Here is a 13,229-nt window from a genome sequence, read left to right as displayed (position 1 = left end):
CAGCCTAGATTTTTGTGCTCAAGACCCTGGAGTGGGGACTTGAACCCACAACCTTCTGACTCCGAGGTGAGGGTGCGGCCTACTGAGCCACAGCTTGACTTGACAGATACACAAGGGTAGCTGGTGCCAAGCAGACACCCAAAACACAAGTCAGGCCCTTCAGGCGAGAGAGAGAAGATGGGGTCGGGAGGGAGAAAAGTGCAACTGGTTTATAAAGGTATTTGAACAGCAAAGACACATGCAAGACACAAGCAGTTCGTGGTTCCTCGCACGCAGTCAGCTACCATTGCCACCCACGTGAAAGTCAGGACTCGTTGAGACTCGCCTATCCCCCCCAGTCACGCAAGAGGAAAGACGCCTTTGGTTTGTTTTCCTTCTCCGCGGCAGCCCCAATATCCTGGGTTTCAATCCAGAGCACAGGGGCGCCTCATATAAACCCCAGACATCAGCAGCCTCTCCCATCCCCGAGCACCTATCAGAGAGAAACGTTTCTCCCGTCGGGCTCCAGTCTGCAAGGCTCGAATGCAGCAGCTTGCTAGGGCTGGCGTCTGTGCAGAACTAAGCACCAATCAATGGCAAATATCCTCCTTTCCCCAGGGGGAAGATTAAAGCTACGAGCCAAACTTCTTCATTTAACAAAAAAAAAAAGAGTTGTGTGACAAAGACGCAGAGAATGACTGAATGATGGCTCTCCGTTGCCAAGATCCTTTTACTTCTGGCTTCTCAAATCTCTGTTGCAATAGAGAGAGAACATGATAGATTGCATCAGTCTTTCTACTGCCCATGAATTCTCCTCTTCCTTCTACACTAGAGCATAGATCAGACACTGCAAATCTCAGCAGCTCTGTACCGTGCATCTTCTCCATCAATGATAGAGGTGACTATGTAGACAATTATATCTCAGAGATGGACAATCAGCAGGAAAGTTAAGGGAACCATAAAGAAAAAAAGACTTGGATTTATATAGCACCTTTCATGACCATCTCAAAACTCTTTACATCCAATTAAATACTTTTGAGTGTGGTCATTGTTGTAATGTGGGATACGCAGCAGCCAAATTGCAAGCTCCCACAACCACCAATGTGATAGTGACCAGATAATCTGTTGTTATTTTGATTGAGGGCTAAATATTGGCCAGGACACCTGGGAGAACGCCCCTGGCCTTCTTCGAAATAGTACCACGGGATCTTTTACGTTCACGAAAGCAGACGGGGCCTCGGTTTAACGTCTCATCCGGAAGACGGTACCTCTGACAGTGCAGCACTCCCTCAGCATGGCACTGGAGTGTGAGTCTAGATTTATGGTCAAGTCCCTGGAGTGGGACTTGAACCCACAACCTTCTGACTCAGAGGCGAGGGTGCTGCCCACTGAGCCACAGCTGACACATGGACAGAAGCAAGGCCCATTACTCCATCTCCTAGTCCAACTCACTCTTTCCCAGAACCTCAAAATTGTGGAAGTCCTTGCGTTCCTTATCTTTCTCTTCCCACTACAATCCATAAACTTTTGAAAAAAAAAACTTATGCTCGCTTTTGCCTCCTAACTACCTTTATTTCAACTTCTCTCCCAGAAGACATAGAAAATAGGTGCAGGAGTAGGCCATTCAGCCCTTCTAGCCTGCACCACCATTCAATGAGTTCATGGCTGAACATGCAACTTCAGTACACCCTTCCTGCTTTCTCGCCATAACCCTTGATCCCCCGAGTAGTAAGGACTTCATCTAACTCCCTTTTGAATATATTTAGTGAATTGGCCTCAACTACTTTCTGTGGTAGAGAATTCCACAGGTTCACCACTCTCTGGGTGAAGAAGTTTCTCCTCATCTCGGTCCTAAATGACTTACCCCTTATCCTTAGACCGTGACCCCTGGTTCTGGACTTCCCCAACATCGGGAACATTCTTCCTGCATCTAACCTGTCGAAACCCGTCAGAATTTTAAACGTTTCTATGAGGTCCCCTCTCATTCTTCTGAACTCCAGTGAATACAAGCCCAGTTGATTCAGTCTTTCTTGATAGGTCAGTCCCACCATCCCGGGAATCAGTCTGGTGAATCTTCGCTGCACTCCCTCAATAGCAAGAATGTCCTTCCTCAAGTTAGGAGACCAAAACTGTACACAATACTCCAGGTGTGGCCTCACCAAGGCCCTGTACAACTGTAGCAACACCTCCCTGCCCCTATACTCAAATCCCCTCGCTATGAAGGCCAACATGCCATTTGCTTTCTTAACCACCTGCTGTACCTGCATGCCAACCTTCAATGACTGATGTACCATGACACCCAGGTCTCGTTGCACCTTCCCTTTTCCTAATCTGTCACCATTCAGATAATAGTCTGTCTCTCTGTTTTTACCACCAAAGTGGATAACCTCACATTTATCCACATTATACTTCATCTGCCATGCATTTGCCCACTCACCTAACCAATCCAAGTCACTCTGCAGCCTCATAGCATCCTCCTCGCAGCTCTCACTGCCACTCAACTTAGTGTCATCCGCAAATTTGGAGATACTACATTTAATCCCCTCGTCAAATCATTAATGTACAATGTAAACAGCTGGGGCCCCAGCACAGAACCTTGCGGTACCCCACTAGTCACTGCCTGCCATTCTGAAAAGTACTCATTTACTCCTACTCTTTGCTTCCTGTCTGACAACCAGTTCTCAATCCACGTCAGCACACTACCCCCAATCCCATGTGCTTTAACTTTGCACATTAATCTCTTGTGTGGGACCTTGTCGAAAGCCTTCTGAAAGTCCAAATATACCACATCAACTGGTTCTCCCTTGTCCACTTTACTGGAAACATCCTCAAAAAATTCCAGAACGTTTGTCAAGCATGATTTCCCTTTCACAAATCCATGCTGACTTGGACCTATCATGTCACCATTTTCCAAATGCACTGCTATGACATCCTTAATAATTGATTCCATCATTTTATCCACTAGAGGTCAGGCTGACCGGTCTATAATTCCGTTTTCTCTCCCTCCTTTTTTTAAAAAGTGGGGTTACATTGGCTACCCTCCACTCGATAGGAATTGATCCAGAGTCAATGGAATGTTGGAAAATAACTGTCAATGCATCCGCTATTTCCAAGGCCACCTCCTTAAGTACTCTGGGATGCAGTCCATCAGGCCCTGGGGATTTATCGGCCTTCAATCCCATCAATTTCCCCAACACAATTTCCCGACTAATAAAGATTTCCCTCAGTTCCTCCTCCTTACTAGACCCTCTGACCCCTTTTATATCCGGAAGGTTGTTTGTGACCTCCTTAGTGAATACCGAACCAAAGTACTTGTTCAATTGATCTGCCATTTCTTTGTTCCCCGTTATGACTTCCCCTGATTCTGACTGCAGGGGACCTACGTTTGTCTTTACTAACCTTTTTCTCTTTACCTACCTGTGGAAACTTTTGCAATCCGCTTTAATGTTCCCTGCAAGCTTCTTCTCGTACTCCATTTTCCCTGCCCTAATCAAACCCTTTGTCCTCCTCTGCTGAGTTCTAAATTTCTCCCAGTCCCCAGGTTCACTGCTATTTCTGGCCAATTTGTATGCCACTTCCTTGGCTTTAATACTATCCCTGATTTCCCTAGATAGCCACCTTCCCTTTTTTATTTTTACGCCAGACAGGAATGTACAATTGTTGTAGTTCATCCATGCGGTCTCTAAATGTCTGCCATTGCCCATCCACAGTCAACCTCTTAAGTATCATTCGCCAATCTATCCTAGCCAATTCACACCTCATACCTTCAAAGTTACCCTTCTTTAAATTCTGGACCATGGTCTCTGAATTAACTGTTTCATTCTCCATCCTAATGCAGAATTCCACCATATTATGGTCACTCTTCCCCAAGGGGCCTCGCACAATGAGATTGCTAATTAAAGACGGTAAACTCCATTGCGCTGTCCTTCATTCCCCAGCCTGGCAGGTGGAACAAGCAATTCCAATCTCAACAGGTCGAGCGCAGTGTGTGAAAGGCGCTGTATAAGTTTGAGTTGTTGTCAGGTGAACAAGCAAATATGGTCAACTTCCTTCCCAGTTGATACTCATTCCACAAAACCTTGATTTGTACTGTGATGGTGCCATCTGGTGGCCCGCCAGAGACATGACAGCTCAGCCAGTTGAGGGGTGCGTGTGTCTGAGTGACCACCATTCTCGGCGGTCCATGACCTCGAGGTATGAAAGGCACCATGATCAAGGCGACGTGACCTCCACAATGCGATTAGCTATTGCTGGACAGATCAAAGACTGAAATGAAACTTGACGCACAAATTAAAAATAAGGCAAAAGCAGCTATTAGCCAACAATTTTATTGTGAAAACCGTAATGATTTTAAAAAAAGACCCACGTATAAAGGATTAACAATGGACACCATACAGCAACAGCAAGGAGAATGTGGATATTAGGAGGTACTGACAGGAGGAGGATTCAAGTAACATACAGTTTCACTCCCCTGAAATTTGTCAAGTATGTGATTCGATCGAGAGGAGATTCACATTTAGCTTGCGATTAACTCACCCCACATTTCATAAAAATGTCCATTTTAAATGAATCCTGCTCCTATCCCTTGAGCTCCAACGACTTTGCTGACAGCCCTAAGCAGCTAATTCAGTGTGAATGTTTTAAGGGATCTACCCTAATACAGTTTAAGCCAGAAGTTGCATTATAATGGGATCAGTGTTTTTCTCTCTTCCACATGTTGCAAACATATAAAAAGGAACCATGGGAACTTGTGATGAAAACAGACGTGGTGCATTTTAAAGGGTAACCTACTGGATTGACCCAGTCCACGTGGTGTGACTTGGCAGTGTGAGCTGCCCACTCCGATTCCCGATGGGGTCTGCTGCTGCAGTTACCACACGGTCCGTGGCCACCGTTTGAACGTTAAGGCTTTACGATAACCAATGCACTGACATCTCTTCATTGTCAGATTACCGTGCAGAACTGCTATCCAGAAAAACAGTACCACTTCTGGCATCACAACATTACTACAGGTACAGCAGGTTTTTTTTGTTATCGGCCCATTCTGGTTCTCCCAATGTGCAAGTTAGGCGAGAATGATGGAAAGACAAGTTTCCTTCGTTAGAATATGGCCGGTTCTCAGTTTTCAGTAGTAACAATAATTTAGTTGCAAATCAGCTAAAAAGCTATCTGGCATTCGGTAGAAGGAAAATGCGCCAGTTTTAAGACCTCCTGAAGTATCCGCACAGAAGTCACTTGGTTTGGAATGGGACTGGAACAAATAGCAGTGATGCACAGGCCCTTGGGTCATGGAACAGACTCGAGGAGTCACGGCAACAATACATTAGGAGATTTTCTTCTAGACGTCAATGGAATAAAAACTGAAAATGCTGGAAATCTCAGCGGGTCAGGCAGCATCTGTGGAGAGGAAGCAGAGATAACGTTTCGGGTCATCGAAAACGCTGCCTGACCCGCTGAGATTGCCAGCATTTTCAGGTTTTTTTATTCCAGATTCCAGCATCCGCAGTATTTTGCTTTTGTATTAGCGAACAACGGAAACCTGGGAGTGAACTGATCGAACGCAATGTGAAGGGCTTCAGGTAATTTGGAGGGTTAAAGCATGGATGTTTTTGATTTGCTTCAGATTGCAGGAATGACAGACTTTGTGCTGAAATACATCACAATTGGTTTCAAGTGTGCAGTCCTCATTCTGCCCAGAATCATGTTGGCTTTCAAGGTCGAGGGTTATGCTGGTCCAGCTTTCCTGAATTTGTTTCTGTGCTTCTGATTATTCTTTTAACAGCAACACTTTAATTAATTTTAAACTGATTAATTCAACGCATTTATAAATGCTATAATTTTCTGAAACGAAAGGAGCACAGCATTCAGCAGTCTCCCGATAGCAGAAATTATACTGCAGTCTCATTATCTGCTCGAGTTTCTAATGTGCAGATTTTCCATTCGCTGTGGTATTTCTATCTAGTTTTATGGGTATTTGTTTTAACAGATGCCATTGTGAGTGGAAATTGTTGATAAACTGAATGAGCCAATGGGTTGGCATTCAAACAGAACACCAACTATGAGTGAATTAAGCTGCAGATCACAAGGAATGTCTTTGGCAGGCGTCTGAGGCAGCAGCGTAGTCCGAGGGCACTGGTGAATTGTATGAAGCGCTTAAAAAGGACAAGCAAAGTGCATGTGCATTCCGCCTGGATTATTGCTCGGTCACACCCAACGTTGAAAAGTAGAGAAAAATATAAATGCTTATAAAAGTTTTTGAGCAGCTTAAAACAATTCCAAAAACTTTACCTCTAATCGAGGGCCACAAAGATGTGCTGGAACTGCTCCACCCAATGCGATGTGGCTGACTTTGGGCTTATCGGCCATGCCCAGCTGGGAGTGTGGCTGCTCCAGTTCAGCCGCTCGGCTGGCCCAAAACTGCAGTCTTGCAGCTTTCAATGGCGCTGTTGATCAGCTCATGGGTACGATGTCAATGCTAAATAGCCAGTGGTTACTATTTGAGATGCTGGTGACATTAGAGGGTTTTTTTCCCCCTTCAATGTGCAATAGAGGTTGTGGAATATTTTGAATTTCCATGTTGGGGTGGGGGTGGTGGGGGGAGAAATAGAACAAGTATTTTCTTGAATTTCTTAAGCTTCACTCTCATTACGCACTGCTGGCATTGTAATACATTTCAACAAAAGTGTATAACACAGCAAGTTCTCTTGTACAAACATGACAGGAAGAGCTTCAATTTGACAGAGCAGTGTTTACATTTCAAATAAATACACGTATGCCTAAAAAAAACCCACACTTTTACTTTGTCCCACCGGCAGCGATACATCCACCAAGATTACACTTGTGAAATGTAGCATTAAGAGGAGCTTTAACTGTTCAATGTTGGAGTATTGCCGATTCAGCTGCAATTACATGAAAAGTGTGAGTAAAAGGCAGATGACGGAGTACCTGTACAACATCGCTGACAGCAATCAGTGCAAGCTCGTTAATTTGGCGGGGCAGAGCAAAACCGAAGAGCAATTCACAAAACGTGACAGGTTTACATTCGGAATCTAACAAAGGGAAGTTCCAGACTCCCTCAGAACCACCCATGACAATCAGTCCCCTATCTTAAAAGGGAGGGGGGGGAATAATAGATTTCTTTAAAAAAAAAAGTCACACAAGGTGCCTCTTCACACACTCATTTGGCAATTCAACTACAGACTGGGCCTCGACACTTTGGCTTAAGATGGGCTTTTGTCTTTAATGTTGGTCCAGCCTGTGGTACCGTGGCTACAAAACAGTTAAAAAGGGGCAATTGACAACAAGCAAAATGTTCACCCTAGTTTCACAAAAGATTAGAAGATCTGGCCATTTAAAAATTGCCAGTGATTAAAAAATAGCAGCGGTGATTTTTACCCATGACGTTTGTGCAGCTCAGCGCTTCTGGTGACTGGCGAGATGGGCTTTTCTGGAGTTCATAAAGTGTCAAAATTGGACTGCAAAGCCTTCTTCCTTGACCGAAGTTTTAGTGGTTTTATCACACCCTAGAAACAAAGAACATGTTAGACAATAATGAAAACTGAATTTAAAAAAAAGATTGTAATTGAACCAAGGGTACAGTAGCACAGTGGTTCTGTTACTGGACTAGTAAACCAGAGGTCTGGACTAATGATCCGGAGACGTGAGTTCAAATCCCACCACGGCAGCTGGGGAATTTAAATTCAGTTAATTAAATAAACCTAGAATTTTAAAAGCTAGCATCAGTAATGGTGACCACAAAACTACTGGATAGTTGTTTAAAAAAAACCAACTGGTTCACGCATGCCGTTTAAGGAAATCTGCCGCCCTTACCCGGTCTGGCCTAATATGTGACTCCGGTAACTGCCCCACTGAAATGCCACGTATTCATGGCGGCGGCTCACCGCCACCTTTGAGGACAGTTCGGGATAGGCAATAAATTCATTCTGTGAATGAATTTTTTTTAAATTTGATCATCAAAACCATTACATGCCCTGCTTTGACTTATCACTGGCATGCAGGGTGCTTGCAGGAGGAACTTCTCTGCACAGCACACACTGATGGAAGAAGTGGAACAAGCATCTGGGATTTGAAGACAAAGAGTCATTTTAGTTGGGCAGTAAGGGGAATTACAACAGGCCTGTGAGACCCAGGATTTGGGGAGGGGAGGCAGGCAGGGAAAAAACCTAAGCATTCAGCCAGGAGTTTTGCACCTCAGCTGTGTGGAGACATTTGGGGAGGTGGGTGGAGCAAGATTAGACTGTGATACCACACCCCCCATAGTGGAATAGCCACTATCTAGGCTCACACAAAAAGAATTGCTAACTGGGAAAGATAGCAGAGTCCATTCAAATAAGAGCTGCTGCCTCCAGGAGGACAAAAGTGGAGAGTTAAAAAAAAAAGGGGTTTAAAATAGTCGGACCATTTTCTACAAGTGATTCTCTATTGAACATATAAAAATGATCTGATGAAAAAGTCTTCGATTGGAAACGTCAGCTTGGTTTCTCTCTCCACAGATGCTGCCCGACCCGCTGAGTATTTCCAGCATTTTCTGTTTTGAATACAAAATATAGACTTGTGGCCAGAAAGACTTTCTAGGAGACCCCACCCCTTTCTCCAGCAAAGACTGCAATCAAAAGTCAAACTGAACTGCAGTTTCCATGTTCAGCCACCAGAGGCCCTCAAAGCATCACACAGAGAGCAACCCGCCAACACAGCAGCCCTGTCGATTAGACTAGTCCAAAATTCAGCAACACATTGTGGGAGGTGTGCAAACAAGCGCTTCAGTGAAATGAACTCCTTAATAAAGGGGCAGGGAACAGCGGCAATAAAACCCCCTCATTGAAGCCAAAATAAAACTGCCGATTAAACATAGGACGACAATGCAGCATGCAGCACCACCATTCTTACTGCTTAAAATTCAGATGATCCCAACCCAGAATATCTCAACCCCAAACCCCACCCCTCCAGCTTACTGCTAGACTGGGACACGAACAGAAATAAAACATAAAAACTGAAAGTAAATACAAACACCAACCTCCACTAAAAAAAAAAGGGAAAAAACATGAGAAATGGGAAAAGAAAAAGCAAGACAAGTTTACAGCATAACATGGATAAGTGAGCTGTCAGTTATAAACAGCGACGGGATGAGTATAAGCAGTTGTGTGTTTAAGCCAGAGAGAACTATAAAGCCACTACAAGTAATTCTGGATAGTAACAGCGCAGGGCAGGGCACTCCAGTCAAGACACTATCTCCTTCACCACTGTGCAGTACCGGCAGCTCAGGATGCCCTCTAAATCCATGTCATTTTTCCTCAATGATGGACATGGCTTTAAAGAAAAGACTTGCATTTATATAGTGCCATTCACGACCACCGGACGTCTCAAAGTGCTTTACAGCCAATTAAGTACTTTTGGCATGCAGTCACTTGTAAACGCTGCAGACAATTTGTGCACAGCAAGCTCCCATAAACAGCAATGTGATAATGACCAGATAAGCTGTTTTTGTTATGTTGATTGAGGGATAAATTTTGGCCAGGACACCGGGGATAACTCCCCTGGCTCCTCTTTGAAATAATGCCATGGGATCTTTCACGTCCACTAGAGAGCAAATGGGGCCTCGGTTTAACATCTCATCTGAAAGATGGCACCTTGGACAATGCAGCACTCTCTCAACACTGCAGTAGAGTGGCAAGTACTATGTTTAAAAAAAAACTTTCATCGCTTAAGCCTCAAGACAAACACAGATGAGGAGAGCCATTTGGCCCATCATAGCTCATCCATCCAGAAAATAACACACACTTGTATTCCCAGTCACTGGAGTGGATGCAGAGTAAGATTAAGGTTTACGGAAGATACAGGAAGCTCTTGCCTCTTTGGCCAGTAGTTTTTTCCTGGGCATTTGGTGGCCTTGGACTCGTCTGGTCCGTTTGGAACTTTGCCCTTCAAGGCGACGCGGTGAGCTTCTTTGACACTCTGCCTCCCCATCGGACTTGTACTCATCCTGTGAATCACTCTCGTCTACATACTGACGGTTGAGCGCACTCACCGGCGGCCTTTGCACTGCGGAAAAGATGCAATATTAAAAATGAACTGGGAACCTTCCAAATAATACTTCACCACAAACAATAGTTACCATGTCCTCTCAAGAAGACAGCGAACCTTGTTGGGATACATGTGCAGGCTGCCCTTCAGTATCTCGCCCAAGGGGCCATTTCTTCAATGTGAGGTTATAGCGAATCAGCAAGCTACCGCACTCCTCAGTGGAGCCCAGGCCAGTCACCCAGAAGCGAGCACTTTATGGTGGGCGTCATTAGGTGTGGGCACCTCAGCATATTTCTCTCTCTAACACAGGGGCACTGAGTACAACTGCAGAGGGTCGTGAATCTTTGGAATTCTCCACCCCAGAGAGCCTTGGAGGCTGGGTTACTGAATATAGTTAAGGTGGAGATAGACAGATTTTTGAACAATAGTCAAGGGTTATGGGGAGCGGGCAGGGAAGTGGAGTTAAGGCCAAGATCAAATCAGCCATGATCTTATTGAATGGCGGAGCAGGCTCGAGGGGCCAAATGGCCGACTCCTGCTCCTATTATGTTGTATCCTGTATCTCTAAAATGGGAACAAATTTTGCGTATCTAGGATCTTTGGACTTCATGTTCTGTACTCGAAGTATCTAAACACCAGAGATAATGGAAAGAAACTTCAATAACAAACGCAAGTCTCATAAACACGGCTGACAGGATACACATAATTCAATCTTGGAATTTAGATGACGTTCATAAAACTGCTAGCACTTCAATTTTGCAGTTTGGATTGCCATTAAAATGAGTTTGTGATGTTGTGCTTGGGTTTTACTGTCCGACTTTCACTCAGCAGCAAGATGTGGGTTGGATAATGAACTGGTCATCTGTAATTGCAATACTGTGGCGATGATTCGCTGTGTTCAGCCACAGCACTGCAAATATAATTGGTAGTTCACAGTGCTCAACGTGGCAACAGAGCACAGAGGGAAAAGCTAAACACAGACCAAGTCCCAGGAATAGCCATAGCATATTAAATCATCATCAAGTTCCCAATCTGCAAGCCCAGGTTCTATGCCCACAAACAAGTCAGCCTTTCCTACTTCAATCTCCCAGACAGTGGCATAATACAAGTATATAGGGTAGTCCATGAGACAGTGAGTAGACTGGGCCTACTCTCTCTCTAGTTTAGATGAACGAACGGTGATCTCAGGATAAGGATCTGGCCTTTTAAGACAGATGAGGAGGAATTTCTTCACTCAGAGGCTGGTGATTCTTTGGAATTCTCTGCACCAATGTGCTGTGGATGCTCAGTGGTCAAGTATATTCAAGACGAGGCAGATCGATTTTTGATGTTATTGAATGGTGGAGCAGGCTCAAGGAGCTGAATGGCCTGCTCCTAATTCTTATGAGACAGTCATGTAGATGTTAGTTACCTCAAGAGCAACAATTTTAGAAAAAAAGTGAATCAAAATCCCAAAATCAACAGGGAAATGACCTATGCCAAAGTGAAGAATCTTCGGAGCACTGCATTTATAGTGTACAGTACAGCGATCCCTTCAGTTACAAGATCACGTGCTCCATTTCTCTTTTAACCATTACACAGGGAATAAAGCTAACTTTGTCTTCAAATTGATTATGCTGTATTGTCCCAAATTTCCACAACACCACATCTACAGAAATAAGAGAGACTCACCATACTCCACTCTTGCTGCAGAGACTGGTTTCCTCCCCATCAGGTCTTCCTCGGGATAAAGGGGGTCCACGTAATGCACTGGCTCATCGCCCTGAATGTTCGTCAAATCCTGCATGCTGAAACTGCGCAGGCGTCCAGCGATAGCTCCCTGACTCTGCAGCACAGAAAGCAAGGACACTTCACCTAAACAGTCAGACTGGTACGTCACAGTGAAACAAACAGACCATGGACAGTCACCATTTGGAAGAGAAAGACTTCCCAACATTTCAAGAGTCACCAGACAGTAGAACTGAAACTGTAACCCGATAGGTCAGCACGGCAACAAGAAGAAAAGTTGTCAGACCAGTTGTGCATCTCCACTGCCGTTTCTTTTTTTATCTCCAATTCACAGTAAACATTAACTTGGAAGCACGCTCATTGTTGAGCAATACTTTTCTTTTACTGCATTCGGCTTTGAAGTTTGGCCAATGAGGCAACATATACAAGTGTTGCCAAGCTGAAAAAGATAAACTTCCCACAGACCAAATTACAATGCTATCGAGTTTGTGATAAATCTGTATACTGGCCTACACATTTAACCTTCAGACATACATCCCAGCTAAAAGGGTGGAGCAGCCTCCCCATGGCAATCCGCCAGTGTTGAACACATTCACAAGCCAATAATACACTTGGATAAACAGACACCATATACTGTATTTGCGTACGCCATCAACAATCATGCATAATGTAACATGAATGCAAACATTATGGTTATGGTCCAGAGATTGCAAAATCAAATTCCACCATGGACAGTTGTGACACAGAATTTAACATTTGTAGCGGACTTAAAAAAAAATGTTCATTAATGTCCTTCGGGGAAGGGAACCCGACATCGCATCTGTCCTACATGCAACTCAAGTCCCACACTAAGTGGTCGACTCTTGAATGCCTTCAGAATGTGTGCGCACTAGGTCCGTGCAGCAGAGCTGATCTCCAATCGTCTTGGTTAACCCTTGCCACTGGACCAAGACCTAGCTCTGTCAAGCCCGTGTGGTGGCTGGTGTGCAATGGCCACCCCACGTTAAAAAAATCCAAGCACAGGCATCTTCCACCCTTCAAGATTTAGTTCGGACCTGGAATTTTAGGTCCATCATTGAAACACCTGTGAACTTTTTGGCATGGAAGCAAGTCATCCTCGATTCAAGGGACTGACTATGACGATGATATCTTTTGAATGGCCCAACAGGCTGCTCAATTGCAGGAGGCGGCCCATCACCAACTTCTCAGGGTAACTGGGAATGGGAAATCAATGCAGGCTTGCCAATGTCTCTCACACATCACGAGACCAAAGATAGACAAATGGCTCTCGCCCGTCAGAAATCTGCAGGGTGCTCCAGATAAGTTGGTCTGGGGTTCCTTCAGGCTCTGTTACAAAATCCTATTCTACTGAGTAATTCTTACTGAGACCGTCCCAATGATAGTGATCCAATCTCCAGCAGTCATCAGCTCTGAATGGGGAGTGAGACTCGGGCAATCAAGCGCTTCCATGATTTATGTGC

The 13,229-nt window shown here is 44.6% G+C and overlaps 1 protein-coding gene across 2 annotated transcripts in view; it reads right to left on the bottom strand.

Moving 5' to 3' along the window:
* Positions 1-4,291: 4,291 nt before the first annotated feature.
* Positions 4,292-13,229, bottom strand: part of LOC139235016 (receptor expression-enhancing protein 1-like) — a 48,518-nt gene continuing 39,580 nt past the window's right edge. For both annotated transcript variants that reach the window (XM_070866094.1, XM_070866095.1), the window contains 3 exons: positions 11,692-11,845; positions 9,848-10,038; positions 4,292-7,502 (listed from right to left, as the gene is read on the bottom strand). In XM_070866094.1, coding sequence (XP_070722195.1) covers positions 7,434-7,502; positions 9,848-10,038; positions 11,692-11,845 — 414 coding nt within the window. In that variant the 3' untranslated portion in view covers positions 4,292-7,433. The remainder of the gene's footprint in view (positions 7,503-9,847; positions 10,039-11,691; positions 11,846-13,229) is intronic.

This window comes from Pristiophorus japonicus, chromosome 22 (genome assembly GCF_044704955.1).
Source record: "Pristiophorus japonicus isolate sPriJap1 chromosome 22, sPriJap1.hap1, whole genome shotgun sequence".
NCBI classification, from domain to species: Eukaryota; Metazoa; Chordata; class Chondrichthyes; family Pristiophoridae; genus Pristiophorus; species Pristiophorus japonicus.
This window is presented reverse-complemented; position numbering and strand designations above follow the sequence as displayed.